The 25,678-nt window shown below is 44.9% G+C and overlaps 2 protein-coding genes across 2 annotated transcripts in view; one reads left to right on the forward strand and one right to left on the reverse strand.

Moving 5' to 3' along the window:
• The window catches only part of PEPD (peptidase D), a 136,453-nt gene extending 124,790 nt beyond the window's left edge, over nt 1-11,663 (forward strand). The window contains exons 13-15 of the mRNA XM_083751468.1: nt 5,233-5,417; nt 7,077-7,268; nt 10,889-11,663. Of these exons, the coding sequence (XP_083607594.1) occupies nt 5,233-5,417; nt 7,077-7,268; nt 10,889-11,029 (518 nt within the window). The 3' untranslated portion in view covers nt 11,030-11,663. The remainder of the gene's footprint in view (nt 1-5,232; nt 5,418-7,076; nt 7,269-10,888) is intronic.
• A 2,115-nt stretch (nt 11,664-13,778) lies between these two features.
• CEBPG (CCAAT enhancer binding protein gamma) lies at nt 13,779-25,592 on the reverse strand. The gene is made up of 3 exons (XM_083751557.1): nt 25,459-25,592; nt 14,764-16,751; nt 13,779-14,391 (listed from the first exon to the last, which is right to left on the reverse strand). The coding sequence occupies exon 2, from the start codon at nt 16,648-16,650 to the stop codon at nt 16,198-16,200; it is 453 nt and encodes a 150-aa protein (XP_083607683.1). The 5' UTR covers nt 16,651-16,751; nt 25,459-25,592; the 3' UTR covers nt 13,779-14,391; nt 14,764-16,197.
• Between the last annotated feature and the right edge of the window lie 86 nt (nt 25,593-25,678).

Below are 25,678 nucleotides of genomic sequence, written 5' to 3' on the forward strand. Positions count from 1 at the left end.
CACAAAAGGGGACAAGAAGGTTTAGGAGGGAGGAGGAAAGGAAGTCAACTCTGCACTATTTCGTAGCACAGAGTTGCTGGCCAGCTGGATTGGACAGATTCCAAGGAGACGAGGAGTCAGACATTGCAGAGTTGATGGAGAGGCTCTGCTGTCCTTTCTCTCTCTTCCTGTACTCTGACAGAAAGGATGACAGCTGAGGGAGGAGCCTTCTGGGGTTGGTATTTTAGCAGAGTCAGTGGCAGGGTCCCTGCAGTACCACCTCGCTCCATCTCCTGCAGCCTGAAAGTCATGTTGAAATCTGCCTTCACTGTGCTAGCCCTCTGTAATGCTGAATGGCTTCTGATGCCGTAATCTCTTTGCTAACTAATCCATATTCCTGTCAAGCGCAGTTACCTTGTTTGCCCAAGGCTACAGTCAACGTTGTGGCAGTCAAGCAGCCCTTGTTATAGCCGCAGAGAGGGAGAGGGAGAGCTGGGTGGGGAGACCCTAGAAGGTGTGTCATGTCCAGGCCCGTCAAGCTTCCATCGATGCTCAGGAAGAAGCAGGGGAACCATAGTGAGCCATGCTCATTGGGTGAGAAGGTCATCTGACCTACATCACACCGTATCTCATTTGGCAGTGAATTAAGAATGAAGCAGACGCCTCATCAGCAGATTTCCCCTTAGGACAGACGTCTCATGCGACAGCGGTCCAAAGTCCAAGGGTTCTCCAATCAGACTATGTAAACCTGGCCCTCGAGTAGCTGACAGCTGGCTGGCTGGCTGGCTGATGAACCTCCCAGTATCGGGGAGCAGGTTGCATTTTCCAAGGTTCCAGGTGGGTTAGGGGGTGGATCTATAAGCAGCCCAGTGGAGAGCAGTTCACTAAAACCTGGGGAGCATTTCACCAATGTTAGACAATCTTGTGTAGTGGTTAGAGCAGCCTTTGCCAGCTGGACACCTTAACCTGAAAGAAGTGTGTAGTAGTATAGAGACTAAAGATTTGCCTCTGCTGCCTCTGACCATCTCAGGTGCAAAGTGGGGAATTGGGGGGGGGGGGCAGCAAACGCCTGACCACACCACCCTCTGGAGCCTGTCCTGTTTCAAAGGAGTATCTGCGGATGATTCCTTTAGTCATCGGGAATGCAGGCAGTTAAGAAGATTTTTCCTTGTGAGAGTATCCTGTGCCTTGGGAGAGGGGGGTTAGTCTTATAAGGGGCCTAAAATTGCTTCTCTGATTAAAGCTGAATATTCCTGAGTTGCATGCAAAAATAATGAAGAGTTTTCTCTGACTTTCGGACCCTGAACCTTTTAATTTAGAGGGGTGGATGGGTTTGGTGGGAAGGATGAAAAATCTGACATCTCTCAGAGCATAATATATTAATGTGTCTCTGAGCACCTCCTTAATGAAAATGGGTAGCCAGTAAAAGGAAAGGAGATGTGCAACTTCTGCAAAGTCTTTTTGGCCTCAGCCTAACTTTTAATGTGCCATCAGGGCCTCTCATGTAAAAAGCTGATGTTAATTAGACCCTCTTTTGAATTCTTCTCAAGTTCTGGTCTGCAAAGTTTTTTATTTTTTTCAGGGGTGGGGGGAGGCTCTCAAGGAACTCTTCTTTTCCAGGGTGATGCCAGCTCCAGTCACCGGGATTCTTTGATCATACTTTCAATTTCAGCACCAAAGTGCAACTTCATTTTGTCAAGATCAAAGCAAACGGAGCCAGACTTGGGCCAGCTTCCCCATTTCTTAGCATTGTGTGATATATGGGAGCTTAATGAGATCCAAAATAAACCTTCCTCTGATTTCCAAATTATTAGTACATGTGAAAAGGATCAAGGGGTCTTAGTAGACCACAACCTTAGCATGAGTCAACAGTGTCATGCAGCAGCAAAAAAAGTTTATTGGAGTTCTAGGCTGCATCAACGGAACTCTAGTGTCCAGTTCAAGGGAAGTAATAGCGCCACTCTATTCTGCCTTGGTCAGGCCAGACCTGGAGTCCTGTGTCCATTTCTGGGCACCACAGTTTAAGAAGGATATTGACAAGCTGGAACATGTGCAAAGGAGGGCGACCAAGATGATAAAGGGCCTGGAAACCAAGCCTTATGAGGAACAGTCGAGGGACTTTGGGTACGTTTAGCCTGGTAAAGAGGAGACCGGAGGTTTTTAAACAGAGGTTGGGCTGTCAAAATTCCTGCATTGCCCGGGGTTGGACTAGATGACCCTTGGGTGAATCCCAACTCTACAAGTCTATGATTCTGTGATTTCCAAAGGTATTGGGTGAGGGGTCTCTGCCTCTCTGCATAATAAGAGTAGACAGAGCCTCCCCTCTCAGATGAAGTCATTGCCCCACAGTCTTCATTCTCAGGTGCTCCCTTTTTATATATATAAAAGTATTGATTCCAAAATAGCTAACATCCTAGAACCCTTCCATACAAACACTTACATACTGTTTTCAGTAAGTTTCATTGTGTCTATGTAATGGGATTTTTGTTACATTCATTTATTCATTTGATAAAACTATTTATATATTGCTATTCTTAAAAAAAAATATCAGAGCAGTTTACAACAGCTGCACATTAAACTAAACAACAAAACACATATAAAAATGTGAAAATCAGAAACCAGCTAACTTTAAACAGTTTAAAGGACTACCTTGGAAGACGCTGAACTCTCCTTCCTTGGAGGTTTTTAAACAGAGGTTGAATGGCCATCTGTCAAGGATTCTTTAGCTGCTATTCCTGCCATTGCTGGGGGTTGGACTACATGACCTTTGGTGGTCCCTTCCAGCTCTGTGGTTCTGTGGATGTTGAACAGCTATGTTGCCCACACCACACACTGGAAAAAAAGGATAATCTGTTAACTGGCCTTTATTCCAGAGAGGTAGGACAAGGGTAATTTTTTATTGGTGCTGAGCTAGGGGAGTGTTCCTCCCTTCTGATTATTTTCAGCACATTGTGCGTGTGTTTCCTTTTTTTAAAAGTTAACATAATTCAGACAAGATATGCCCCCATCCCCCCCCAAGCTGTCTCCCCCACTGAGGGGGGTAAAGCAAATGTAAACTAGGAGGGCCTCTTGGATGCAAAAACTGCTGACTCGTACGCGAGTGTGCCAAATCCGAACTAGGAAAGCGTTAGCTGCTAAACCTTCACCCCAGTTACCTTAGTTTGGCAAACGGTCCTGTTGGGAGTGACTCAAGCCCCGTAGTGGGGTTGGGGGAGGGAGCAGCGTGACGGCAGCCAGTGCAAAAGATGCACTGCAAGACTGTGCAGTGCCCGCCACCAAGGGAACAATGTGCTCTGTGTCACCGCAGCTCATTTAAAAGTAGTCAATCAGCAGATTTCGGAGTGCCTTTGTCGGATAAGTATCACGGTTCTCGAGGTTTTGGTTAAATGGTCAGTCGGCCAAATGAAGTTTGCTCTGGGTAGGGGGGAGGGTATCTGCTGCTGAGAGGGGCTTCAGTCAGAGGGAAAGCCAGCCAGAACTGCAGATACTCCAAGCTGCTCACTGCAGAGAAAAGAAGCTTGCAGGTGTGGACATTTTGTTACACATCTGTACTGCATGCCAGTCAAAAGTCTTCCTGTCACCTGGCAGGATGATGTTCTGGGGTGAAAGATCTCACCCCAGGGGCATTTGGGGGAATCTGAATGGCCTCAGGGAGATGGAGAGCGAACAGGGAGAGATGGAAGGTGGACCCATTAGTGTTGATAGCCTTTGCCAACCCGGTAGACTCCAGATATTTTGGATTACTATAGCTCCCATCAGCCTTACCTGGCATTGCTGTGCTCCCATTAGCCCCAGCATCATGCATAGAGCTCTGCTGGCTGGGGCTGATGGGAGTTGCAATCCAAAACATTTGGAGGGCACCAGATTGGGAATGGCTGGCCTGGACATTCACAAAACAGGCTGTGTTTGTTCAAATGACTTGAGAGGAAAGAAGTGAGTGAGTGGGTGATCTATTTGAATCTTAAATAAGAAGATCAGTCTTCCAAATACAATATAAAACATAACAAAAGTGGTGATAGCTTTGTGGATTTGCTAGTGTTTATGGGTCGGGGTTGGGTAAGGAGATGTCTCCTGTTGGGCAGTGAGAATTCAGCAGGAGAGGAAAAATTGTTCTCCACAGGGTTGGGCTGGGCTGGGCAAGCAGATAGGCCTGTTGGCTTGAAAGAGGATGTGAGATTTCTGTGCTCCTTCAAACAAGGGGTTGGCCGAGTTGTGGAGGTGAGAGTGGGTGAGGGAAAGACTTCATTAAATTGTGAACCCTCTGGGGAAATTAGCAGGTGGACACACAGAAAAATTCAAACAATTATTCTTTCTTAGGATGAGGAATAAGTCATGTGCTGGTGGCATTAATTCACTTAGTCATCTGATTTATTGCTTTGCCTCCTTTCTTGGAGGCAGTATTTGTGATTTGTCCCTTCCTGGAAGCATGTGGGTCACGTTTGACTGAAAGGATCGTCTCTGGCCCAAGTGCTCCTAGTGAGCTTTAGGGTTAAGTTTATGCTCTGGTCTCCCAATCCCAAGTCCAATGTAGAATTGGATCCATCATTCCCAAGTGATGTGTGGGGCACATTAACACCCCACAAAGACTGTGAAGGTGCTATTGCATTAATTAGCTGTTCATATGGGACATCTTAAAGCATTAGTGAGGAACCCTTGGCCCTCTTGGGACCCCAATTCCCATCAGCCCCAGCCAGCAGGGATGATAGGAGTTGTAGGTCAGCAACATCTGGAGGGCCAAAGACTCCCCACCTTTGCTCTAAAAGCAAAGGCGTCTAGTATCTCTTTTACTTTAAAGGAAAAAATGTTACAGTGGTACCTCGGGTTACAGACACTTCAGGTTACAGACACTTCAGGTTACAGACGCTTCAGGTTACAGATTCTGCTAACCAAGAAAAAGTGCTTCAGGTTAAGAACTTTGCTTCAGGATGAGAACAGAAATCATGCTTCAGCGGCGCAGTGGCAGCGGGAGGCCCCATTAGCTAAAGTGGTGCTTCAGGTTAAGAACAGAACAAATTAAGTGCTTAACCTGAGGTACCACTGTATATGTCTTTATTTCCCGGTTTTATTTTGTTTGTTTGCTGAGTAACATGTCTTTATTCTTTAAAGCATCATTTGTATTAAAATGAAAATTCTGGCGTTGGTTGGGTGCACTTCTGCTGCTGTGTGTCCCCCCCCCCAATTTTCTATTTAAAAGAGGGGGATAAGCATCTAAATAATAGTTAATGGCAGCCATTTTTCTCTGCTCCCCTCAAGGAGTCTCCTGGCCTGACATGCACCGTCTGGCTGACCGAATCCATCTGGAAGAGCTCACAAAAATTGGCATCCTCCGAGGCAACGTTGATGACATGGTGAAGGTTCATCTGGGCGCGTTATTTATGCCCCACGGGCTTGGACACCTCCTTGGGATCGACGTACATGATGTGGGAGGCTACCCAGAGGTCAGTATCGGAGCGTCTCCAAGGGTGCCAGTTAAATCACCAGGATTGCAAAAGGGAGTCAAAAGATCTGGAAACAATCAAGTCGGCATGCCTCTGTCCCCCTTCTTCCACGTGTCCCGCCACCTCCAAACAGCTGTCTGTGTTTACTTGTTTATGCAAACATGCTTAGTGCTTTGCCAGCCCATTATTGGGCTTTAAAATCCTATAGTAGAAGCCGCAAACTAAAACATAAGCAACAGCCACAAATTAATTGCAGAACCTGCCAGAAGGCAACCCCCAAGCAAGGCAGCAAAGTCAGATCACTATTTCCCCAGGGATGGAGAATAGTCTTTCAGCTCAAGAGCCACACACCACCTTCTGGGCAGCCTCCCCAGAGCCAGAGGCAGAAGTGGACAGAGCAATGAATGCCAATTCTGCCTTTGTACAGTAAGCTAGTTTCTACACAATGTATACCCTGCTCTGTCCTCCACTCAGGCAAGTAAAAGCAAGGGCTCAAGGACACAACCAGGCAAAAAAGCACACAGGGAGGGTGCAAATGGGTGCAGGAGATGCTCCAAAGATCCGGTGGAGAGGCCTGGAGGGCCACACTTGTCCCTCAAGGGCCTGTGGTTTTTACAACCCCTGTTCTGAAGCCTTGCTGGGAAAGGTCATATTCTCGCAAGTGTTTTGAAGAGGGAGAGTCAGCCAGATGGGCTTCCCAGAGGAGGAATTCCCAAAGACGTAACTACCTTCTTCCACATACCAAGGCGTATGTGAGATTGCAGACTTAGAGCTGAAGAAGCAGCCTTTTCCATGCCCCTTCCTAGGTCCTCTCTTCAAGGGTTTTGCCAGTTGCCACCCTTCGTTACACACAAACACACACACACGCCAATTCTGCCCTGCTTTCTTAAGAGAATGAAGTCAGTGGAACACAGGCCAACTGATTCTGGGGCAGGGGGAGCAGTAATTGCATTCCTCCTTCTGTTTTCTTCTGGGGATCCTGCCCGGCCCTGCCTTCATATCCATTTAGTAGAAATTGATCATTCATCACTGGGGGATGCTTATGAGCGATGGACCCAAGAGAACCTGGTTGTGTTTGGTTTTGAAGCATCTTCTGGTTTATTTTTCAGATTAAAAAAGGCTGGTGGCCCAGGGGTCCAGCCGCTAATTTAATCCTTTCCGGATCATGGACTTCATTAATCCACGAGATTAGGCACTCTTAGCTCTTCAATGTATTCCTGGGTGGGATGGGGCTGGGAGCCCAAGGGGCAGCGAGGAAATTAGACATGCTCCTTCTCATTCTCGCTGGGCATTTCCCACCACCTCTGTTCATCCAAACAGTTCAGGCCTTGGATGTGTGGGTGTCATACAGTCGCAGCTAGTTTTTCTTCCTGTTAAATGTTAGGAATGTTTTAAGTGGGGAAAGAAATACTATTCTGCCCGGTAAAGAAATGAGAGAAGCACGACAGACTGTGTCTGAACACAGTGGTCCAAGTTAACCATATCAGGGTTATCTCTGTTTCCTGCTTCATCCTCACAACAACCCTGTGAGGGAGGTTAGACTAAGAGGCAGCAACCGGCCCAAGGTCACCCAATGAGCTTCATGTCTGAGTTGGGATTCAAACCCTGCTCTCCCAGGTTCTGGTTGAACACTCTAACCATTATACCACACTTTTCTAGGGTGTGGAACGCATTGACCTTCCGGGGCTGCGGAGCCTGCGAACTGCCCGCCTCCTTGTCCAAGGCATGGTGCTGACAGTGGAGCCTGGCATCTACTTCATCGACCACCTCTTGGACCAGGCCCTGGCTGACCCTGCCCAGGCTTGCTTCATCAATAACGAAGTTCTGCAACGCTTTCGGGGTTTTGGAGGGGTGAGTTACTTGCTTCTAGCACCTCTTAGGGCAGCGATCTCTGCCACTGGATGTCTTGCCTCGTGTGGAAAGGGAACTTGCATCCTTAGGTACTGTGCAAAGCTTACAACAACCCTTCAAGCTAATCCTTCGGCTGCTGTTGCGCCCACATCACAGACAGGGAACTTGAGACAGAAAGTGGGTTTTCAGAAATGTATGTCTGAGGTGCGATTTGAACCAGGGGTGTCTGGATTCATAGCTCAGCTTCTTAGCCGCTGGGCTTTGCTGGGCATCTGAATGGATCAGTTACTTAGTATGTTTTCCTCCTGACACAAGCAATTGTTGTAGCAGAACCTCTCGTTCCTAGGCCTCCCATAGCAGGAGATTTCAACATCACAGGCACCAGTTTCATGGATAAAGTGTCTTTGGCCTATTGTGTCCCAAATAGCAGAGTTTCTTCTGCAATTAAGGTTCAAAGTAAATTTTATTTTAATTGCATGGTTAGCAACCATGGAAGGGGAGTGAAAAAAGAAAACACATCAGTATGAGGGGGGAGTCATCCAGACCACAGCCCACCCCCCTCAGGGGCAATCGGGGGGGGGGGATGTGGGAGCCTCCCCCACAGACCAGTTAGCCACCCCTTCCTTCAGCTTAGGTTACAGGGTCAGCCAAAGGAGACCCTCCATTGTGAAAATTATATGTACAGGGAGGCCCGTGTGGAGATGGATGAACCTTCAAGTTTCCCATGATCCTAAGCAATGAAGGACTTTAAAGGGTACTATGACTGGTACTTGGAACTGGACCCATTTTCTGAAGGAATTCAGCCATTTCTGCCAAACTGTGGGAAACATCCAAGAGTTGGTACTCAATTATATTCAGAATGGAAGATCCCTTCCCTCATTTTGTGCAGCCTTGATCCTTTCTGGGAGCAGAATGTAGTGTTGCAGGAATGGGGTGGACCTGCAAGAAATGAGCCCACAGAGAAGGAAAGTGTTCCCCCTGCCTGAAATCCCCCCAATGATTTCACCCCGTCAAAGGAAATGGGGAATTCAGGCCCCTTTGCTGAAGCCGAGTTCCTCTCACTACCTTTATACACCGAAGCTCCCTTGTTCCCTTAACAGCCAGCTCTCTGAGTCACTCGGTCCTGGCTTTGGTCTCAGCGCTTTGTAAGCCCTGTGTGCAGAGCATACAGTCTTATCAAGCCGTGTGGGACTTTACCTTCTGCTGCTGGATTCTCTCCCCCCGCTGGGTTGGAGAGGTCATCTTTGCTTTGCACTGTTCTTTCTTTATCAGCGCATGCAGGCCAGCCAGGATCCGAGGGCCTGACACCCTCCTCTCTTTTTTAAATGCAACTTTTGACGTACCAGCTAATTCTGCAGCGTCAGCCCTGAAGGGTGAGAGGCCTGGTGTGAAGGCATGGAGGAAGAGGTGGGGGCATGCTGTGGGGCATGGGAGGCTGGGAGGAGGCCTGGCCCAAGGATATTGGTGCTCCAAGAAGCCGTGTTGCAGCGGGAGAGGTCAGGGAGCCCCCAGCAGGCTGTGTGGCTGGAACACCTGAGGTTCACCTCGTAGGCTGCGCATAGCTGCATCACTGCGGTTGATAGGAGTGAGTGTGGCTTGATTGCATCTTCCACAGCTTTAACTTGAGCAGCTGAAGGCTGGCTGGTTGAAACTGCACGTAGGGTTTCCCCAGCACGAAACCTCTCTTACTTGCTTACCAGGCAAGGTCCTCTTGGCACACTAGCTCTGGAAGAGTAAGGATGCTCACACAGGGACAGTTCCAAGGGTTTGAGCATGCACATTTTTGTGTGTATGCATAACCCTTGGAACCGAAAGCCTGTGTAAGATGTGATTGTACTGTAATCTCTGGCTTCTCCCTGAAGCTGCTTAGGTCATTGGGCTCGCGAGCCAGGAGTTGTTTGAGGGATGTGCCTTAAAAATAAGAGGCAAGATACCTAACAGAACCATATAACCCATGACAGAGCCTGTAACCTGTGCCTTTATAGTTTTCTTGGGGATTCACTTGTGTTAAAATGCTTGCAATAAATTGCAGTTAAGAGTTTAATTTTTAAAAAAGTCAGCGCCACCAACTCTTGCTTCTATGTCAATTTCTACAATTTTGAAATTGCATTTCTGCAATTTTGCAGGTGTAAGACATTTTTCACAGGTGCAAATCTGTCCACTGCGTGTTGTCTAAGAGGATTGCAGTCAACCCCAAGTTTTGTGTCTGCTGGCCATCATTTCTTCCATGGGACCTAGCAGTTTACATCAGCCGAAACAGCCCTATTACATATGGCTACTTTTGTGGCTTGCCTGTTGCCATTGTGCTATCAGAAGAAGCAAGCCTTGAGAAATTGCCTTCTCTTTGGGGCAATGAATATGTCTCTTTCAGGAAGGTTTTGAGCAGGAAACGTAGAGGAAACCAGACAGCTGTCACCCTCCTGGGTGTGAATTCTGGAAAGTTTATTTAATTCGGTTCTGTAATACACTTAAATTAATGTCAAATAAAGAAGATAATCTGGCAAATACCTCTTTGAACGCTTTAATAGGGCTTGATGACTTGCTCTGTTTGAACAAATGGATTATTTTGCAAGCAGGAGGACAAATGTTAAACTAGCATTATTTTTAGATTAAAATGCCCAGAGGTCAGAAACAATTAAAGCGCTTGTATGGTGGGAGTCACTGGGTTTTGTGTTCCTTTGGATTTGACACCTTGCTAAAATTGCTTTTATTGCAGCTTGGAGACTTACCTTTCTTTCTGATAAGATAAGGGATAATGACTTGAGTCTGCATATTTAACTGGCAGAGAAGATTAGAACAGAACAGAAAATGGTCCGGCCTTTTCATGCGCACCCAGTGAAAATGGGAAAGGTTTCAAAGTTCTTGGTAACACTATCAGCTGTAAGGCATCCACTGTCATGGTTCATTTTTTTAAAGAGAGAGAGACAGTCAGAGAGCATTAAATTGGTGAACAGAGCTTCACAAATCTGCAGTGAAGCAGAGCAAGATGAAGATCTGGATTCTTGAGTAATGGTCTGCAAAGAGGGAGTGTGCTGGATCTGGCTGAGGGGTGGGAGATGGTGCGAGGAGGATGTGCCCATGTTGAGCAGTTTATGGAGGCAAGGTGGGAGGGGTTCTCTGTCCTGCATAGGTTTTGCCAGCTCTCAGGGGTTTTGTCAGTGTTGCACCTCCATGCTGGCACATCAGATAAGCCATGCTGCCACACACCCCTTTCCTTCCTGGCTGATGTGAGAGGCACAAAATGCTTGTGCCATGACCCATTTGGAAGAAACAGGTGCGCAAGTGAGAGGGAGCAAAGGACTGTGAGCTCACATATCCACTTGACTTCATTGGGGCAGCTGGGGGGCTGAATACGGCTCTCCCTCCCCTCCAACAGTATTGAACTACCTGAGAAGGGGGCATAGGCTCCAGTTCCTCAATGTGGGCTCTTACCCTGGAAAGAAAAGCAAATCCAGAATGTTACATGCATTTTATGGTGGCTTAGAAAGGGAAGGGGAATCTATAGCTCTGTAGTTGTTTTGAGCTCCCAAAGTCATCCTTTCCAACTGGGTGGGCCTCGTGCAAGCCAGGCCATTGCTCCCTTCTTCCTGAGTGCTCAACCAGATGCTTGTTTTTCCCAGGTACGAATTGAGGACGACATTGCTGTGACAGCTAATGGGATGGAGCTGCTGACCTGCGTCCCCCGGACTGTGGAGGAGATTGAATCATTTATGGCTGAAGCTCATGGGGTCACCAAATCCTTTGCTTCCGCCTCCGTGTAACCGCTAGGATATTGGTTCCCCTCTTGCTGGCACTGCAGCATCTAAGGAAATGTGTCCAGTTTTGCAGGTGGGATAAAGCAGCTACTTTATGGCAAAGGGAAAAGCCCTTCATTACGTGCCAAATGAAAAGATATTGTAAGTGACAATGCCTTAAGCTGATCATAGCCTTAGCCTAACTGTTTCTTGCTTCTCTGCAAGCAGTCCAACCCTACTGTTGCAAAGGATCTTTTTGAATGATGGACATAGCCCCTGTTTGGGAGACTTTGTAATCTTAAAGCTAATTTTTAAACAGATGACAAATTTCTCTTCTGATTTAAGGCAGATCATTATACAGTGGTATCTCTGGATGCGAACAGGATCCGTCCCGGAGCCCCGTTCGCATCCTGAAACGAAGACAACCCGAAGGTCGCTATTCGCCGCTTCTGCACATGCACATGACGTCATTTTGAGCGTCTGCGCAGGCGTGAGCAGTGAAACCTGGAAGTAACACGCTCTGTTACTTCCGAGTTGCCACAGAGCGCAACCCGAAAACGTTCAACCCAAAGCTACTTCAACCTCAGTATGACTGTATTGGTCTAATATAATGTACTATTGGCCTAATAAATGCAGAAATAAAAGCTTTGCCTTAAAACCACTGCTTCCATTTCTTTCTCTGGAATTCTCTTTGCAGTATTGCAGAAGGCTGGGCTGCCAACTATTTTTTCCCCCAGTTATTCCTCTTAAGATCAATATTTACTGTTCTGGGGCAAGTTAATTACACCATCTGTGGTCCCCTAACACTGAACACACTGGAGCTAATATAGACCTATCAACAGCAACCTCTGTAGGCCTCTTCTTTGGAGCGTCCAAGGTGGGAGAGTCTTTAAATTTTGGGGAACACTTCCTCTGGTAACTCAAGAAATTATGCCAATGGGGAAAGGACTTCCTCTCACACCCACACCCACACCCACACCCAAAAGGCTAGCCCTTCATGGTTAGCAGGAAGCAAGACTTAAGCAGAGGTCATCTCCAAGTTATTGGCACCAATATCCACCTCCAAAAAACACATCTTTTCCTCTCCTTAGCCAAGGAAGTGTGTAGCCCTGAACTCATTACTGCAACAGGGAATTGCAGGTAGAAAACCACTTTATCTGCCAAATTGCTGTCCCACCCCTCATCCTACAAGAGAAAAAGAGCAGGACATCAGTTAGGGATGTAGGAACATGCCTCATTTTGGGTTCTGCTGCAGTTGGTTCATTTTGCACAAGTTTCTTCAGCTTTTCCTCCAATGATGCAGAAATATACAGTATTTCACGGTGCACAACAGACATACATATTTCAGCCATCAACAGATGTTTACACATCCATTACCTTCCCAGTGTGTTCCCTTTCAAAGTTAAATTAATTTCCAGAGGGGTAGCCCTGCTGGACTTTAGTAGCAAAAACAGAGTCTTGTCACAGCTTAATGATAAAGTTAATGAAGTGGCAGCTAACCCATTGCAAGCCACCTATGGCAGCAGGTCTCACCATGTGTGCTGTACTCAGAAGTTAAGTCCTGCTGAATTTGAGGCTTACTCCCAGGTACATGAAGTCATGAGTGCAGCCTCTAGCTAGCCTGATTTCACAGTTCAGCATGAACTTATGTCATTCTGTTCCATCAGCCCAAGCATCAGCGAGGGAGAGTTTAGCACCCTGTCAACACTTTGGTTTATAGGAATTACTCCTTCGCTCAGTTGTAATGTTATTTAATCACACAGGTGTCCTTTTTATTGCAGCATTTTATTTCATAAACATGTATTTGATTCAGAATATGATTATATGTATATGTCTCCTGAAACATAATGCTTAAGATAATTTATCTTCCCATATACATAAAAATGTAAAGGCGTCAATACGCATCCCCTATTGGAGGATATGTAGTGCTCCATTACAATCCTGGATTTGCATGAAGGGAGGAGAGGAAAGAGAAGGCAGGTTGCAGGACAGCAAAGGAAAATTGTAGTTTTAAACTACAATTTTTAAGCAGAAATTTGAATAAAGCAGGGCTGGAGTAAAAACAGAAGGAGAAAGTGGTGATTTTTTTTTTTTAATGGCAGAGAAGTGGGTAGGGGGAGTGGCAGATTAAAGCAAGGTTAGAGTACAGCTAGAGGGGTGTTAGGAAAGGCTTTTTGGTGTTAGCTTCTGTACATGGGGAAGTTGACAAAAGGAGAGGAAGGAAACTTGGAGTCAAGGTGAAAACGGTACAAAGCAAGGCTACAGAAGACAAGGGGCATCTGAAAATTTGGTGCAAGGTGAAAAGCATGTTTAGTAGTTGTATGGGCTGGGAAGGGGAAGCTCTAGGGTGGGGTTAGTGTGAGGGGAACGGAAGGAGGGATGGTGAGTGGAGTGTGGCACAACCCTTAGTAATAAGCTAAGCAACAACTTGCTCGCAGCCACCCAATCAGCTTCCTAGCCAAACAGGAATCCAACATGCAGCATTCTGTCCATTTACACTATACTGGCTTCCAAAGTGAGAGCTCCTTTCTATGTCATGATGAGGCATGGACCTGCTCTGTTTGCTTCTAGACAGATATTGTGTTCTCCTAGTTTTTGATCTTGTAAGTAGCGGCTCATGCATACTGAACAAGATTTCTAGTATGACCAAGAAAGTAATCTGCTACCCTGCTCCCCTCCCTGCTCCATCAAGCACTGAATCTTCCCCACCAGCTACTTTACTTGGCCTTCTGTGACTAGCCCTTTCAAGAGAAATTTCCACAAGTACACACAAGCATGATTTTGTAAAGTTTTTTTTTAATTATTCTTGTCTATCATCACTGAGTTCTTGACTCAGTCTTTCTAAATACATGTACAACACAATGACTGCAAAGGGGAGGTATAAAAGTATTTTTTGCTAATCCAATATGCAAACATACTATGAATGAAAATAGTTGAGGGAAAATAAATTAAAGGTTATATCAACTTCCCTGCTCTTTTTAATGTGTTAAGTTTCCTATACACCACAAAGATAAAATAAGGGGGCTTATCACCAGCACTTGAAAAGTATATATAAAAAACTAAGGTTCTCCACCCACCCACCCACTCTCAAAGGAATGCCAATAAGCAAGGAATTAATTTTGTGGACCCTGTTACAAGGCTTGTTTTTTGAAAAAGTCCTGGCTGCAGAATAACCAACTAATTTGGGTCACAGGGCAGTGAACAGCCAGGTCAACTAACCTTGTATCAAAGGCCAGTGCTTCATGTTTCTTTCAGCCCCAGTTAATTAGTATGAAGCTCCCTTGCATCTTGACAGCAGTGCAGTTCGAGTATTAGGATGTAGAAGTCCCTGGATAAAGGAGGTCAGGGGGTTTGAAATGCCCATCTCATTTAGTTTTTGAATGGCCCTCCTTCTGCACAATGGGACGCAGGTGGCGCTGTGGGTTAAAGCCTCAGCACCTAGGACTTGCCGATTGAAAGGTCGGCGGTTCGAATCCCTGCGGCGGGGTGCGCTCCCGCTGCTTGGTCCCAGCGCCTGCCAACCTAGCAGTTCAAAAGCACCTCCGGGTGCAAGTAGATAAATAGGGACCGCTTTCTAGCGGGAAGGTAAACGGCGTTTCCGTGTGCAGCTCTGGCTCGCCAGAGCAGCGATGTCACGCTGGCCACGTGACCCGGAAGTGTCTCCGGACAGCGCTGGCCCCTGGCCTCTTGAGTGAGATGGGCGCACAACCCCAGAGTCTGTCAAGACTGGCCCGTATGGGCAGGGGTACCTTGACCTTTACCTTCTGCACAACCCTTTATCACAAACCAATCTCCTGCACTTACCATTCATTGCCATTTGTCACAAAAGGGGCTGCGAGCCACAATACTTCTCAGGTCCCAAGCTCCTACATTGTCATCAGCTGCAAACCTCAGACAGGGCAATCCATATTTAAATATACACCATTTCCCTGTGAAGTCATTCCCTTCTGCACACAGTGATGGGAACTGAAGAGAGTGATCTTGAAATCCACTCCTAGGGCTGAAATTAGAACTCTTCAAGCCCACTGGCACTACCAGCTACCTTGGCCTCATCAATGCTGACGACTGCTCTGGTCCTCTCAGCCAAAGACTTATATGGAGGCACAAGATTTCTCACAATGCCAGAAAGGCTGACACTGTCAGGGCATTGTAGGCAATTAAAATGGTGATCAGCTTGCAGGTAGGCAATGCTGCTTCACTCCCACTGTTGGTAGCAATGTTAGGGAGAGGCTTGGACCTGCATTCAGACCACAGACTAATAATGCCTGACAAGCCTACAAAATGTGGTCGTCATCTGAGCCTTAGCAAGCCTTACTGTTTCTGAGGCACTGTTACTGAACATAACCCATAAGACTATGGGAGCTGTATCCAGCAAGGCTTTATGCTACATGTTTGAAACATCCCACCCTGACAATCAAAAACAGGTTGCTTCAGTGAACCTCACACCACAAAAAATAAGCAATGAAGAAATAAATATGCTTTAAACCAGCTTTTGCACCAATCATTTTAAAATAGTCAATCTCTACACTGGGTATTTGATTGTTTCAGTGACCCTGGTGAAAAAAACCTGTGTTGATTTAATCACAAATCACAACTTAATAACAGTTGTAAATCTCTATGATTCTGCATATCAACACTCTTTAGATTGTCCATACTTCAGATTATGACTGTTAAGGGTCATAGCAGGCACCACCTCAGAAAGAGGCTTCCTTCCTGCAAAAGTGGAGTGCAGGAGAGGGGATGACCCTTATGTGTCACCTGCCATTTCAAACAAGATTTCTGAAATTTGTTATACTAAAAACATTTAAGAACTGCAGCCCAATTAATCAGCACAATTTAAACCACTCAGAATACATTAAACAACTAATCATTTAATTATAGTTGCCCAAGTACTGCGGGCCAATGTTTCTGATGTAAGTTTTTGGGGTGTTTGTTCATTTTTATCATTTCAATTAGTCAAAAATGCCAGAGCAGAAAATACATTAACACTTAATGAAAAACAAATACTTAGTAATAAACAGTTTGCAGTTTACTTGAAACAACCTTTCAGTGTTAAGCCTACTATTTAGAAAAACAGAACAAGCCACAAAATGACAGATGTTACAAAGTTTAGAGAAGTTTCTCTGCTGCTGCACCTGACTTGTGTAAGGAGGGCTGTGTCCATACTGTTCTGCCCATGAGCTGAGAAAGGGCACCTATTGTCCAGAGCCATCTGAATTTGTGGCAGTGCTTTCTGTGCCAAGAGGTTGCACACTGTCTGTGAAGTTGTGAGCGTGTTCAAGAAACAAGTCTTTGAGTACACTCAGTTCCTTTGTCAGGAGCTTGATTTTAGCCTCCAAGCGTTCATTCTCCTCTTTGAGCTGGTTGACCCTCTGCAGAGTATCCTGGGCCTTCTGCTTGCTTTTCAAACGACTCTTTTTTACCGCCATGTTGTTGCGCTCCCTGCGCTGGCGGTACTCATCACTGTTTCTATCAATTGTGGAATTCTTCTTGCCCTGCTTACTGGGAGGCGTAGCTTTGCCTCCACCTCCAGGACTAATAGGCACCAACTGAGGAACCTGCTGCAACCCACTCGCTTGTGCTTGGGTGTAGATGACACTTACTCCGTTGCTTTCTGCAGTTGTGTTCTGCTGTGATGTCTTGCTCATTTGGACAGGCTCTTCTTTAAACCCACAGTATGATTTATTAGAGAAAGTAAGGTGTTCTAGATTGCCAGGATGTTTCTTAAACAGATCACGTGGATCTAAACCTAGAACGAAAAAGAAAGTGTTGGGAAATTTCCAATGGCACACCCATAGAATTGTCTTTGTCATCTGCATTAGAAGACTGCATAGAAAAAACACATAGGGGATTCTTCATGCAAATAAGTTGCATCCTTTCCCACTCCAGTATGCCAATCACCAACCTCAATGCCTTGATCTTGATTTTTTTTTATATATTTTTTTACAAAAATCAACTTAGGGATATGTGATGCCCCCTGGAACCCTTTATCATCAAATTTCGCCTTAAATAAAAACAAACAAACCAGTTCAAATGGAAACAAAAACAGATCTGATAAAAAATAAAGAAAGAAAGAATGAGTTTTCTGAAGTGGGTCCTGAACAGCCCTGTTTCTTGTGTAGGAAAGTTGTACAGGCTACACCCTCTACCAAAAACCTTCAACTTTGTTAGACTTGTGACCCAAGTTCAACATGCAGTAGCTCAAGAACTTTAACGTTTATCAAATACATGCCACTGTTCGAACTGTAACCCAGTTGTGATTTCCAATGCACATCCAGTGTTATAAAAAAATTCTGGCATTACAGGCAAAACTGCCAGCCATGCTGCTTTGGCGACTAGCTAAGATGCCTTTAAAAGGACAAATGAAACAGAGGCCAAGCCTATCAATGGCTACTAGACCAGGTGCTTCAAAGGCACTGTGTTTTTGAATACTAATTGCTAGGGGTTAAGAATGCAAAAGGGCTACTGTCCTGCTTCCCAGAATCAAGATGCTGAACTAGATGGACTTGTAGCCTGATCCAGCCAGACAACTCTACTAGGGAATGTGGTTGTGCAAGTGTGACAGACAATGATGGTGTGTTGTATTTTTAAAATTCTTCAGTCTGAGCGCTCCTGCACTATGCCACACAAAGGTGTCAAATAGTTGTGCAGCCTTTTAAAAACAGAACACAGTCCAGGATGATAACAACCTTCCAGCACAGCAAGTGTTCTACTATTTTAAGTTTTTTAAATTATTTGAAAACTTAAGTCTCCCAGGTTTATTTAAAACAACAACAACAGGGAATCATATAGTAAAAAAAGTCCCCATCTTCTGTACCTTGTACAGGAATATTGTACATGCAGGTCCTGCTATCTGAATGCTCGCTATCTGAAAAATTCACTTATCCACACATAAAAAATTACACCCAAACTTTGCTATACATTTTGCAGATTCACATAACCAAACAGCCAACTTTCTTGTTTATTTGTGTTTTGCTGGTCAGCATCAGTCATGGAAAGAGGGAGTGAAAAGATATTGGACCAATCCCACATTAGAAATATTTCCATAAGAAATAATGGAAATTGTGGACTTCTTAATGCAAACATTCGCCTAACTAATGATTCCCAGGGAATGCACTGTGTTCAGTAGGCCAGATCTGCTTGTACTTGGTGTGCTGTGTACTCAGCAGCAGAAGTTGCATTACTGAGGGAAGGAGTGTCCGATACTACAGCCTACAAAAGATCACAGCAGTACAGGGATACTATATTCTTTACTCCAAATGTATTTCGAGACTAGGGTTCTGTACTCACTTTTCAGATATTGCAACAAATATTGTTTTGCACAGCCCTATTGGACATCTCTCTCCTTTTCCAATACTTTAGAATTCTTAATTTAACAGATCACTGTTATTATTCATATTCATCTATGTATGTATGTGTCGGCACACATACACAGACAATTAGATGTCCATCAAATTAGCAGAAAAAGCAAAAAATGCTGTGCAATCCATCAAACACTTGGATGAGAGTACTATTTTGCTCAATGAACCTTACTTCTGAATAGATATACAGAAGATTATGTTGCAAGACAGTCTTGAAGTCTTTGGATATTAGCAAATTTGCATTTGAATTATTCTGCTTTAAGGGCATAGGTTGGTGTTCTTGACAGGCATGCAGACATATGTATATGTACACAATGAAGAATATGGTGTTTCTACGGACTGGTAGTTTCAGAATTACAGTTGTCAAAACATGTCTGGACTCTGGAATAAATGCAGTTTTTATTTCTATGCCTTTTGCTGAGGGCCTTTACAGCTATTTGACTTGCCTTATTGCCTCACCCTTAGGCAACCTCCCGGCAACATGCCTGGATGTATTGAGCTATCATAAAGACATCCCTAGTGGACAAATGTCTAGCCAGGTCTTTAAAAGCTTCCAATTTCACAACCCTGTCTTGGCAACTGGTCTTACTGTCTAACATTTGCTCTACATTTGCTGTACTTTTAGACACACTTTGCTCAAATCTTTCCAGGTTGAATTGAATACAGGAGTCATGCAAACAAGTATATTTACTCACTTGTAAGTGAGTACAGAGGCTTTTCTTTTCTATCTCCATAATGTCTCCATATATACCTAGTGCAGCTCCTGGACCATCACTTCCTAGGGGCAATTATGAAAAGGATAGCAGGGGCTTGTCTGTTCAACACTATGCTGCTATGGGATTTATAATGCTTTGTAGGCCCCCATCCTCCTCCCAACCATGGACTATTCCCACACTAATGTGTGGATTCTCACCACCATTCTGCAAGTCCAGGTTTCGGCAGAAGTCCAGGGCTCATGGCACTCACCAGAGGGCAAGAACATGCCCTCAGTGGCAAATGAAAGTCTCAAAGCCTGTGCATCATGAAAGCTTAAAGTACAGAAATTTATATTCCAAGCAATGTAGGGGCAGCTGCATATGTGATTAACCTTCACAACTGCAGATAAGCCAACAATGAACTTTTTATTTTCAAAATTCTACCTAATGTTTGGATTTTACATATGTTTAATGCTTGAACCTTTATTATGAACTACCATACTGAAATGTGCACTTTCATAACAGGAAGTAAGCAAGGAATTGCATCCCTAAATATATAGATTCATGGAATTGTAGAATTGCAAGGGACCCCAAGAATCATCTAGTCCAACCCCCCTGCAATGCAAGAATCACAACTTAACATGACATATGGCCATCCAACAATGCTTAAAAACCTCCAAGGAAAGAGAGTCCACTACCATCCAAGGGAATCTTTTCCACTGTCAAGCAGCTCTTACTGTCAGGAAATCCTTCCTAATATTTAGTCGGAAATTCAGTATCTCATCCAAATATTGCAATTTCTAATTATTCCTCTCTAATACATAGAATGAATTACCGTATTTTTTGCTCTATAAGACTCACTTTTTCCCTCCTAAAAAGTAAGGGGAAATGTGTGTGCGTCTTATGGAACAAATGCAGGCTGCGCAGCTATCACAGAAGCCAGAACAGCAAGAGGGATTGCTGCTTTCACTGCGCAGCAATTCCTCTTGCTGTTCTGGCTTCTGAGATTCAGATTTTTCCTTTTCTTGTTTTCCTCCTCCAAAAACTAGTCTTGTGGTCTAGTGCGTCTTATAGAGCGAAATATACGGTATTTGCATCCTGGGCTGCCAAACACCCTTATTACATTCACTCTTTACCTCTTAGCCAAACATGACTCTATAAAACACATAGCAAATACAACAATCAGCTTCAATAACACACTTAATTCATAAAAGCTGTCCTTAAAAAAGGAAATAAAAAGAAAGGACCTGATCCGTTTTCTAAATGCAATGAGTGAGGTAGCTGGCCAAATCTTTTTTTGGGAAGGTGTCACACAGAGAGGTTGCCATTGCAAAAGGCCCACAACTTCCACTAGCTCCAGTCTAGAATCTCTCAATGTAGCACATGCCCAGCCCTTCCCGAAGCCTAGAAAGTGTTTCCTCTTTTCAGATACACTGCTTTGAGCAGGGGCCCTAGACCTTGGGAGATAAAATTAACCTCCTTTTTTGTATTAAAAAAAAAACAACCCACCCATCTGATGCCAGAGCAGGATACATTCATAAAATGTAAAAGCAAAATCTACAGCAAGTCAAGAGATAAAAACAGCCAGTCAGCTACAGCACAAATATCCAAAACTTGTCCAGGTAATTAAATCTCAAAAGGCCTGTGGGAAATTGTAAGTTTTCAACTGGCATGCAAACATTTTCCCATTATTCTGTTATACATTTGATATTTTTATTCAGTACACAGGGATGCTATAATTAATCTGTAATATAGGGATAAAATATTGGAAACCTAGAGAAATTTGGCTACAGAGGAATCTAGCCAAAGCAAATTAAACATAGGAAGGTCAATGCCAACAGCATATGGACCCCTTTGAAGGCTTAACAGACCAACACCGAGGCTGAAATCCTACGAACACCTACCTAGGAGTTCAAAGGCTCTGCTACTGAGTAGACATGCATAGAACTGCACTGTACGGCAACAACTTAAAAAACACAAGCAAGGAGTGACCAATTCCCAAAATAATTTGTCAGGATGGACAAACAGAAGAGCCTCTTTCCTTCAGCTTAAGTGAAGAAACCTATTGGGTATAAAGTTTAATGACAGAGCCAAGATGTTTAAGTACACCAGCAAGAGGCAATACTGCCATCACCCGATACCCAAAGCCAGATAAGGTATTTTCAGAATAGAACACTGAGCCTCATTTGCCTTGCTGCAATTGTAAAGAAAAGAATAGGATGCACCCAAAAGGTGTGGTCATATTATGCTGGAAGTTTTCCCCACAGCACTGTCCCCATGGAAACTGAAGGCTGAACAGAGTAATGAGGAAGACACATAAAAAGAGATGCCATTTCTTTCTTGTAAAATGAATTCTGCTGTGAGGAGTTCTGGACCTTACGCTCTGGAAAAAGCTCTTCAAGAGAATGATCCAAATACACAGAGGCATATTTCCAGCTACCTTGTTAACTCACAATTGCAACACTTGCTTCCTCTTGCTCAAATTAGCCTCTTAGAAAGGTATAAGCAGGCACAACCATTTGTTACAAGGAAGTAGCCAAGGCAGATTTCAAGTTCATTTCCTTATTACAGCAACATTATTTTTAAAAATCCAACTTATACTTCAATGGTGTGTCATTTACAGTTTATTTTAGCATAATTTTCAGACCAAGCTGCTAAAGTTTTTTGTTTGAAAAATTAAAGAAAATACTGAAGTTAAAGATGGGAAGAAGGGAGGCGGGGAGAGACAGAATCAGAAAAACTGAATAAAGCAGAAATGCTGAGTGTCTTAAACCATCTTCTAATGAGAAAACCCCCTGGGATGGCCACACAAGAGGATAAAGCAATTTTCTGATATTGTCTGCAAGAAAAACATACTAGCATAACTGGTCCTACATCAGTATCATAAGAACAAATTTAAGATAAACATTTACACCAATTTAAAAGAAAAGGTATGCAAGCAGTTATAGTAAGCCTGCTTTTGCCACTCAGCATGGTAGTCTTAATGGTGTACTGCAGCACCAGATAATGCAGACGCATCTATTTCTTTTACCAAGTCTGTAGAGTGTAGGCTATGCACTGGACATAAGGTTTGCAAGTGATCAAGGTAGTTTTCACGGAGGGGGGATATGCTCTGGATACTGGTTTGATGGGCACCTTTCAAATGACTGTGGCCCAAGAAGTCCACCACTAACACAACAAATGTTACAGAAATACACAATAAAACCATCAATACAAATAAATATATACAGAAAACCATTCCTTTTCCTTCTTACACATCTCTCCACTCAACACCTCTCAGTCTCCTGGCTGTTAATCAGGACTCCAGCCATACACCCTATCTTTCAATAGCTATGGTTGCCGCAGTTATCTACAGTGATGATGTTGTGAGGGTGATGAAGAACAGCATATGGCACTTGAGATAAACTGTGCATGCTGAAGATAGGAAGTGAGCTAATTCCCAGCAAATGACACACAAGTGCAGTTGAAGCCCTGAGCCTCAGGTTTGTCACAGAGCATCCCATGTCTACTGCCACCTTTTGTTTTATTCTTATTGAAGTCTAATAACAGAAAAGAGAGCTATACATTTTAAAAAACAATCTAAACATAATAAAATGCAAGAAAGAGAAATATACACAGCAGCAGATGATCTCAAGTCAACCTCCCCACAAAAAACATGTTTTCCCCAAGATAGCAGGACATATATAATAAGGCCAGCCAGACCTGTTTCCCTGGGGTATCACACCCTGTCATACTCAGCTACTTCACTCTAGTTGGCAGGAGACTATTGAGAAATAATAATATTGATTAGGATACATGACAGAAAGGATATGGGAGTCAGGTAAAGGTACCTCTCTTGCTGCTTTAGAATCTTATACCTGTTGCTAAAAGCTCCATCCCACCAACCCTAGCTGGCTAATACCATGGCTGCCTCACTGGAACAGGGCTCTCCATTTTATTTTTATTTTTTTGTGAGAACTGAATATTGCTCTCTAAGCCCTTAAACAGCACCAATACTAACGAAGGAGAGAAGCCATACCATTCAATGCTCAACAAAGTCTGGAAAGTCAAATATGAAGTTTCTAGGTCTCTACAATAACACCCCCCAGACACATTTAAAAGGCCACAGAATGTTAATCAGCCGAACGACTGGTTGAAGAGAAACATTTTCACCAGGAGCCTAAATATTTCAGTGGATTGACTCCTAAAACCTAGTTGTACACAATCCAAGAACTATGAACACTGCACTGAGCATCTTGGAGTAAAGGCAGGATATAAATGTAGCAAATAAAACTTCAGTGGTGACCAAGTGGTGAGCCCAGAAAAAACTGACTGGCAGCCCACAAACTAGCGCTGCCCCCCCCCCCCAGGACCTTCGTAGCTCTAACAAATTTGAATCAAGCAATGGTAAAATATTTGGCTACAGTTTCAAGTTACATTAAAAAAGCACTTAAATGTGACACTGAAATGCCAAAGGAGGTGGGTAAACTATGCCAAAGCACAGGTGCTCCATACTTACAAATCAATGCATACTTGTACACAGCAGCAACTTTTCTATCATGAGGGTGTGGCTGGTAGTGAGAATAGGAAAAGTGGCAATCCCTCTTAAAGACAATGTGTCCTTTAATATGTCCACCCTTGCTTCTAATTGTCCCCATTTTAAAAGTAGTATCTCAGGCAAAGTAATGTTGTATCCTGAGTGGCAGATCTTAATACATTTAAAAGTACATTGCAGAATTTCACAGAGGTTTCCAAAAGTGTAAGACCTGAGACACATACAGGGAAAAGTCACAACTTCCCTCATAATCTATAGGACTTGTATGCACAACATGGATTTTATTTTACAGAGCAGACTTCCCCAGCCTGGTGCTCTCCAGATGTCCTGGATTACAACTTCCATCACCCCCAGCTAGCACTGCCATGCTGGCTGGAGCTAATGAAATCGTAATCCAAAATGTCTGGAGGGTATCAGGTTGGGGACAGTATTTTAGCAATGCATTAGGCTGGGCATAGGATTTTAGCAATGAAAGTTATTTCAAAGATCACTGGCTGCAGACACCCTGGCAGAAAAAGCAGCTAGTTTTGAAGCCAAGAATGTTATAATAATCCTAGAATACATGTCAAATTTAATTATTTTTTTTTACGTTTCCCCTAACTTGGGAAACAGTTTTCACTTTTGCCTTCATCTAACCACAGATAGGAACCCTAGCCTCAATGCTCAGTGTCCTTACATGTTGAACAACTCTTTATCAACAAGACAATTACCATTTCCTGAAACTCCTGAGAGCACAGAGGAGGTAGGTGCACAGACTGACCTACGAACAGCAAAGCCCAGACTTGTGCCGATGTGTACGGAAACTGAAACGTGGAGAAGAGAGAATTGTGGGAAATGCTTGTGATCGCTCTTCTGTTAAGTTCGCCCTGAGCTGGATTTGTTTCTTGTGGGTTTAAAAAAAAAGGAGAAGGCTCGCCTCAACACAAGTAGGGGCAAGGAACGAGCGGCCCAAACCAGCTGCATTCGGAATCAAATGTCCTGGGAGCTTCTCTAAAAAAACAGAACAGGTTATTAAGGGAAGCCTGCAGCTTTGCAGCTCAGAGCCTGGAAAGAAGGTGCAGCCTAAGAAAGACCCTTTAGGCAGGCTAAGAAGGGTGGACTCAGGCGCTCTCTCGCTCTCTCTCCCGCTCCCTCCCTCCCCTGGGGGATTTCCCATGTGCCAAGACATGACCTCATCTCAGCAGGGACGAAGGCAGAGTTGCTCGAAGGTTGCATCATACTTCAGAGAGAGAGAGAGAGACGCGCTCCAGACACGCGCTCCTCGGCACCGCCGGCGGGTCCCCCTCCGTGGGGAAGCCACGCGCCTCTCGCCCCGGCTATGGGGCACAGATGCTCCTACCTTACCTTAGGAGTCCCCCCCTAACCCTCCAGCCCCCGCTCCCCACTCTCTCCTGCCCCATACAGAAAAACATGGGAAACTCTCCCCCCTCCACACCACGAACCCCCCTCCTCCTTACCCCACATCACTATTACCACCACCACCACCACCACCCCACACGTTTCTGGGCCTTCGCGAGCCACCGTGAGAACTCCCTGCTCTCCGGTCGGCCCTATATCGGTGAAGTAAATATACACATATAAACAAACAAACACATTCCTTGGGAGGGGGAGCTCTCACCCCTCTAACCGCGTTTGGCACCGCCCCCAATCTGCCCCATAGGCGCCTCCCCAACCCCTTTTGCGTCCCGTTTATAAATCCCCACAACAAGTGGGGGGGGAGGGTGATAGAAGCCTTTCTGAGGGGAGGGGGGCCCTCTCGCGTCTCCTTCTTCCCGCCATGCTTGCCCCCCCCCCATGCCCCCTTTTCCTCCTGCCCCATAGGGAAGGAAGACGTTCTCCCCGGCCCCGCCCAGTCTCGTGCCGTACCTGGCCCAGGTATCGATCCGGGGGGCTGCGCGGGGAGGGGGGGAGGCGCGAGCCCGGCCAGGCCCGACTCGCTTTTTCTCTTTCTCTCTCTCGATTCTTTCCAAACACGGGGAGGGGGGGGCAAGAGAAGGAGAGAGGCGATTGCGAAACCGGACCCAACCAATCAGGCTTCGGGCTACCTCAGAGTTGAAGCGGCCCCTTTAATCGGATTGGCAGCTAC

The sequence above is a fragment of the Podarcis gaigeae genome (assembly GCF_964106915.1).
Source record: "Podarcis gaigeae genome assembly, chromosome: 8".
NCBI lineage: Eukaryota > Metazoa > Chordata > Lepidosauria > Squamata > Lacertidae > Podarcis > Podarcis gaigeae.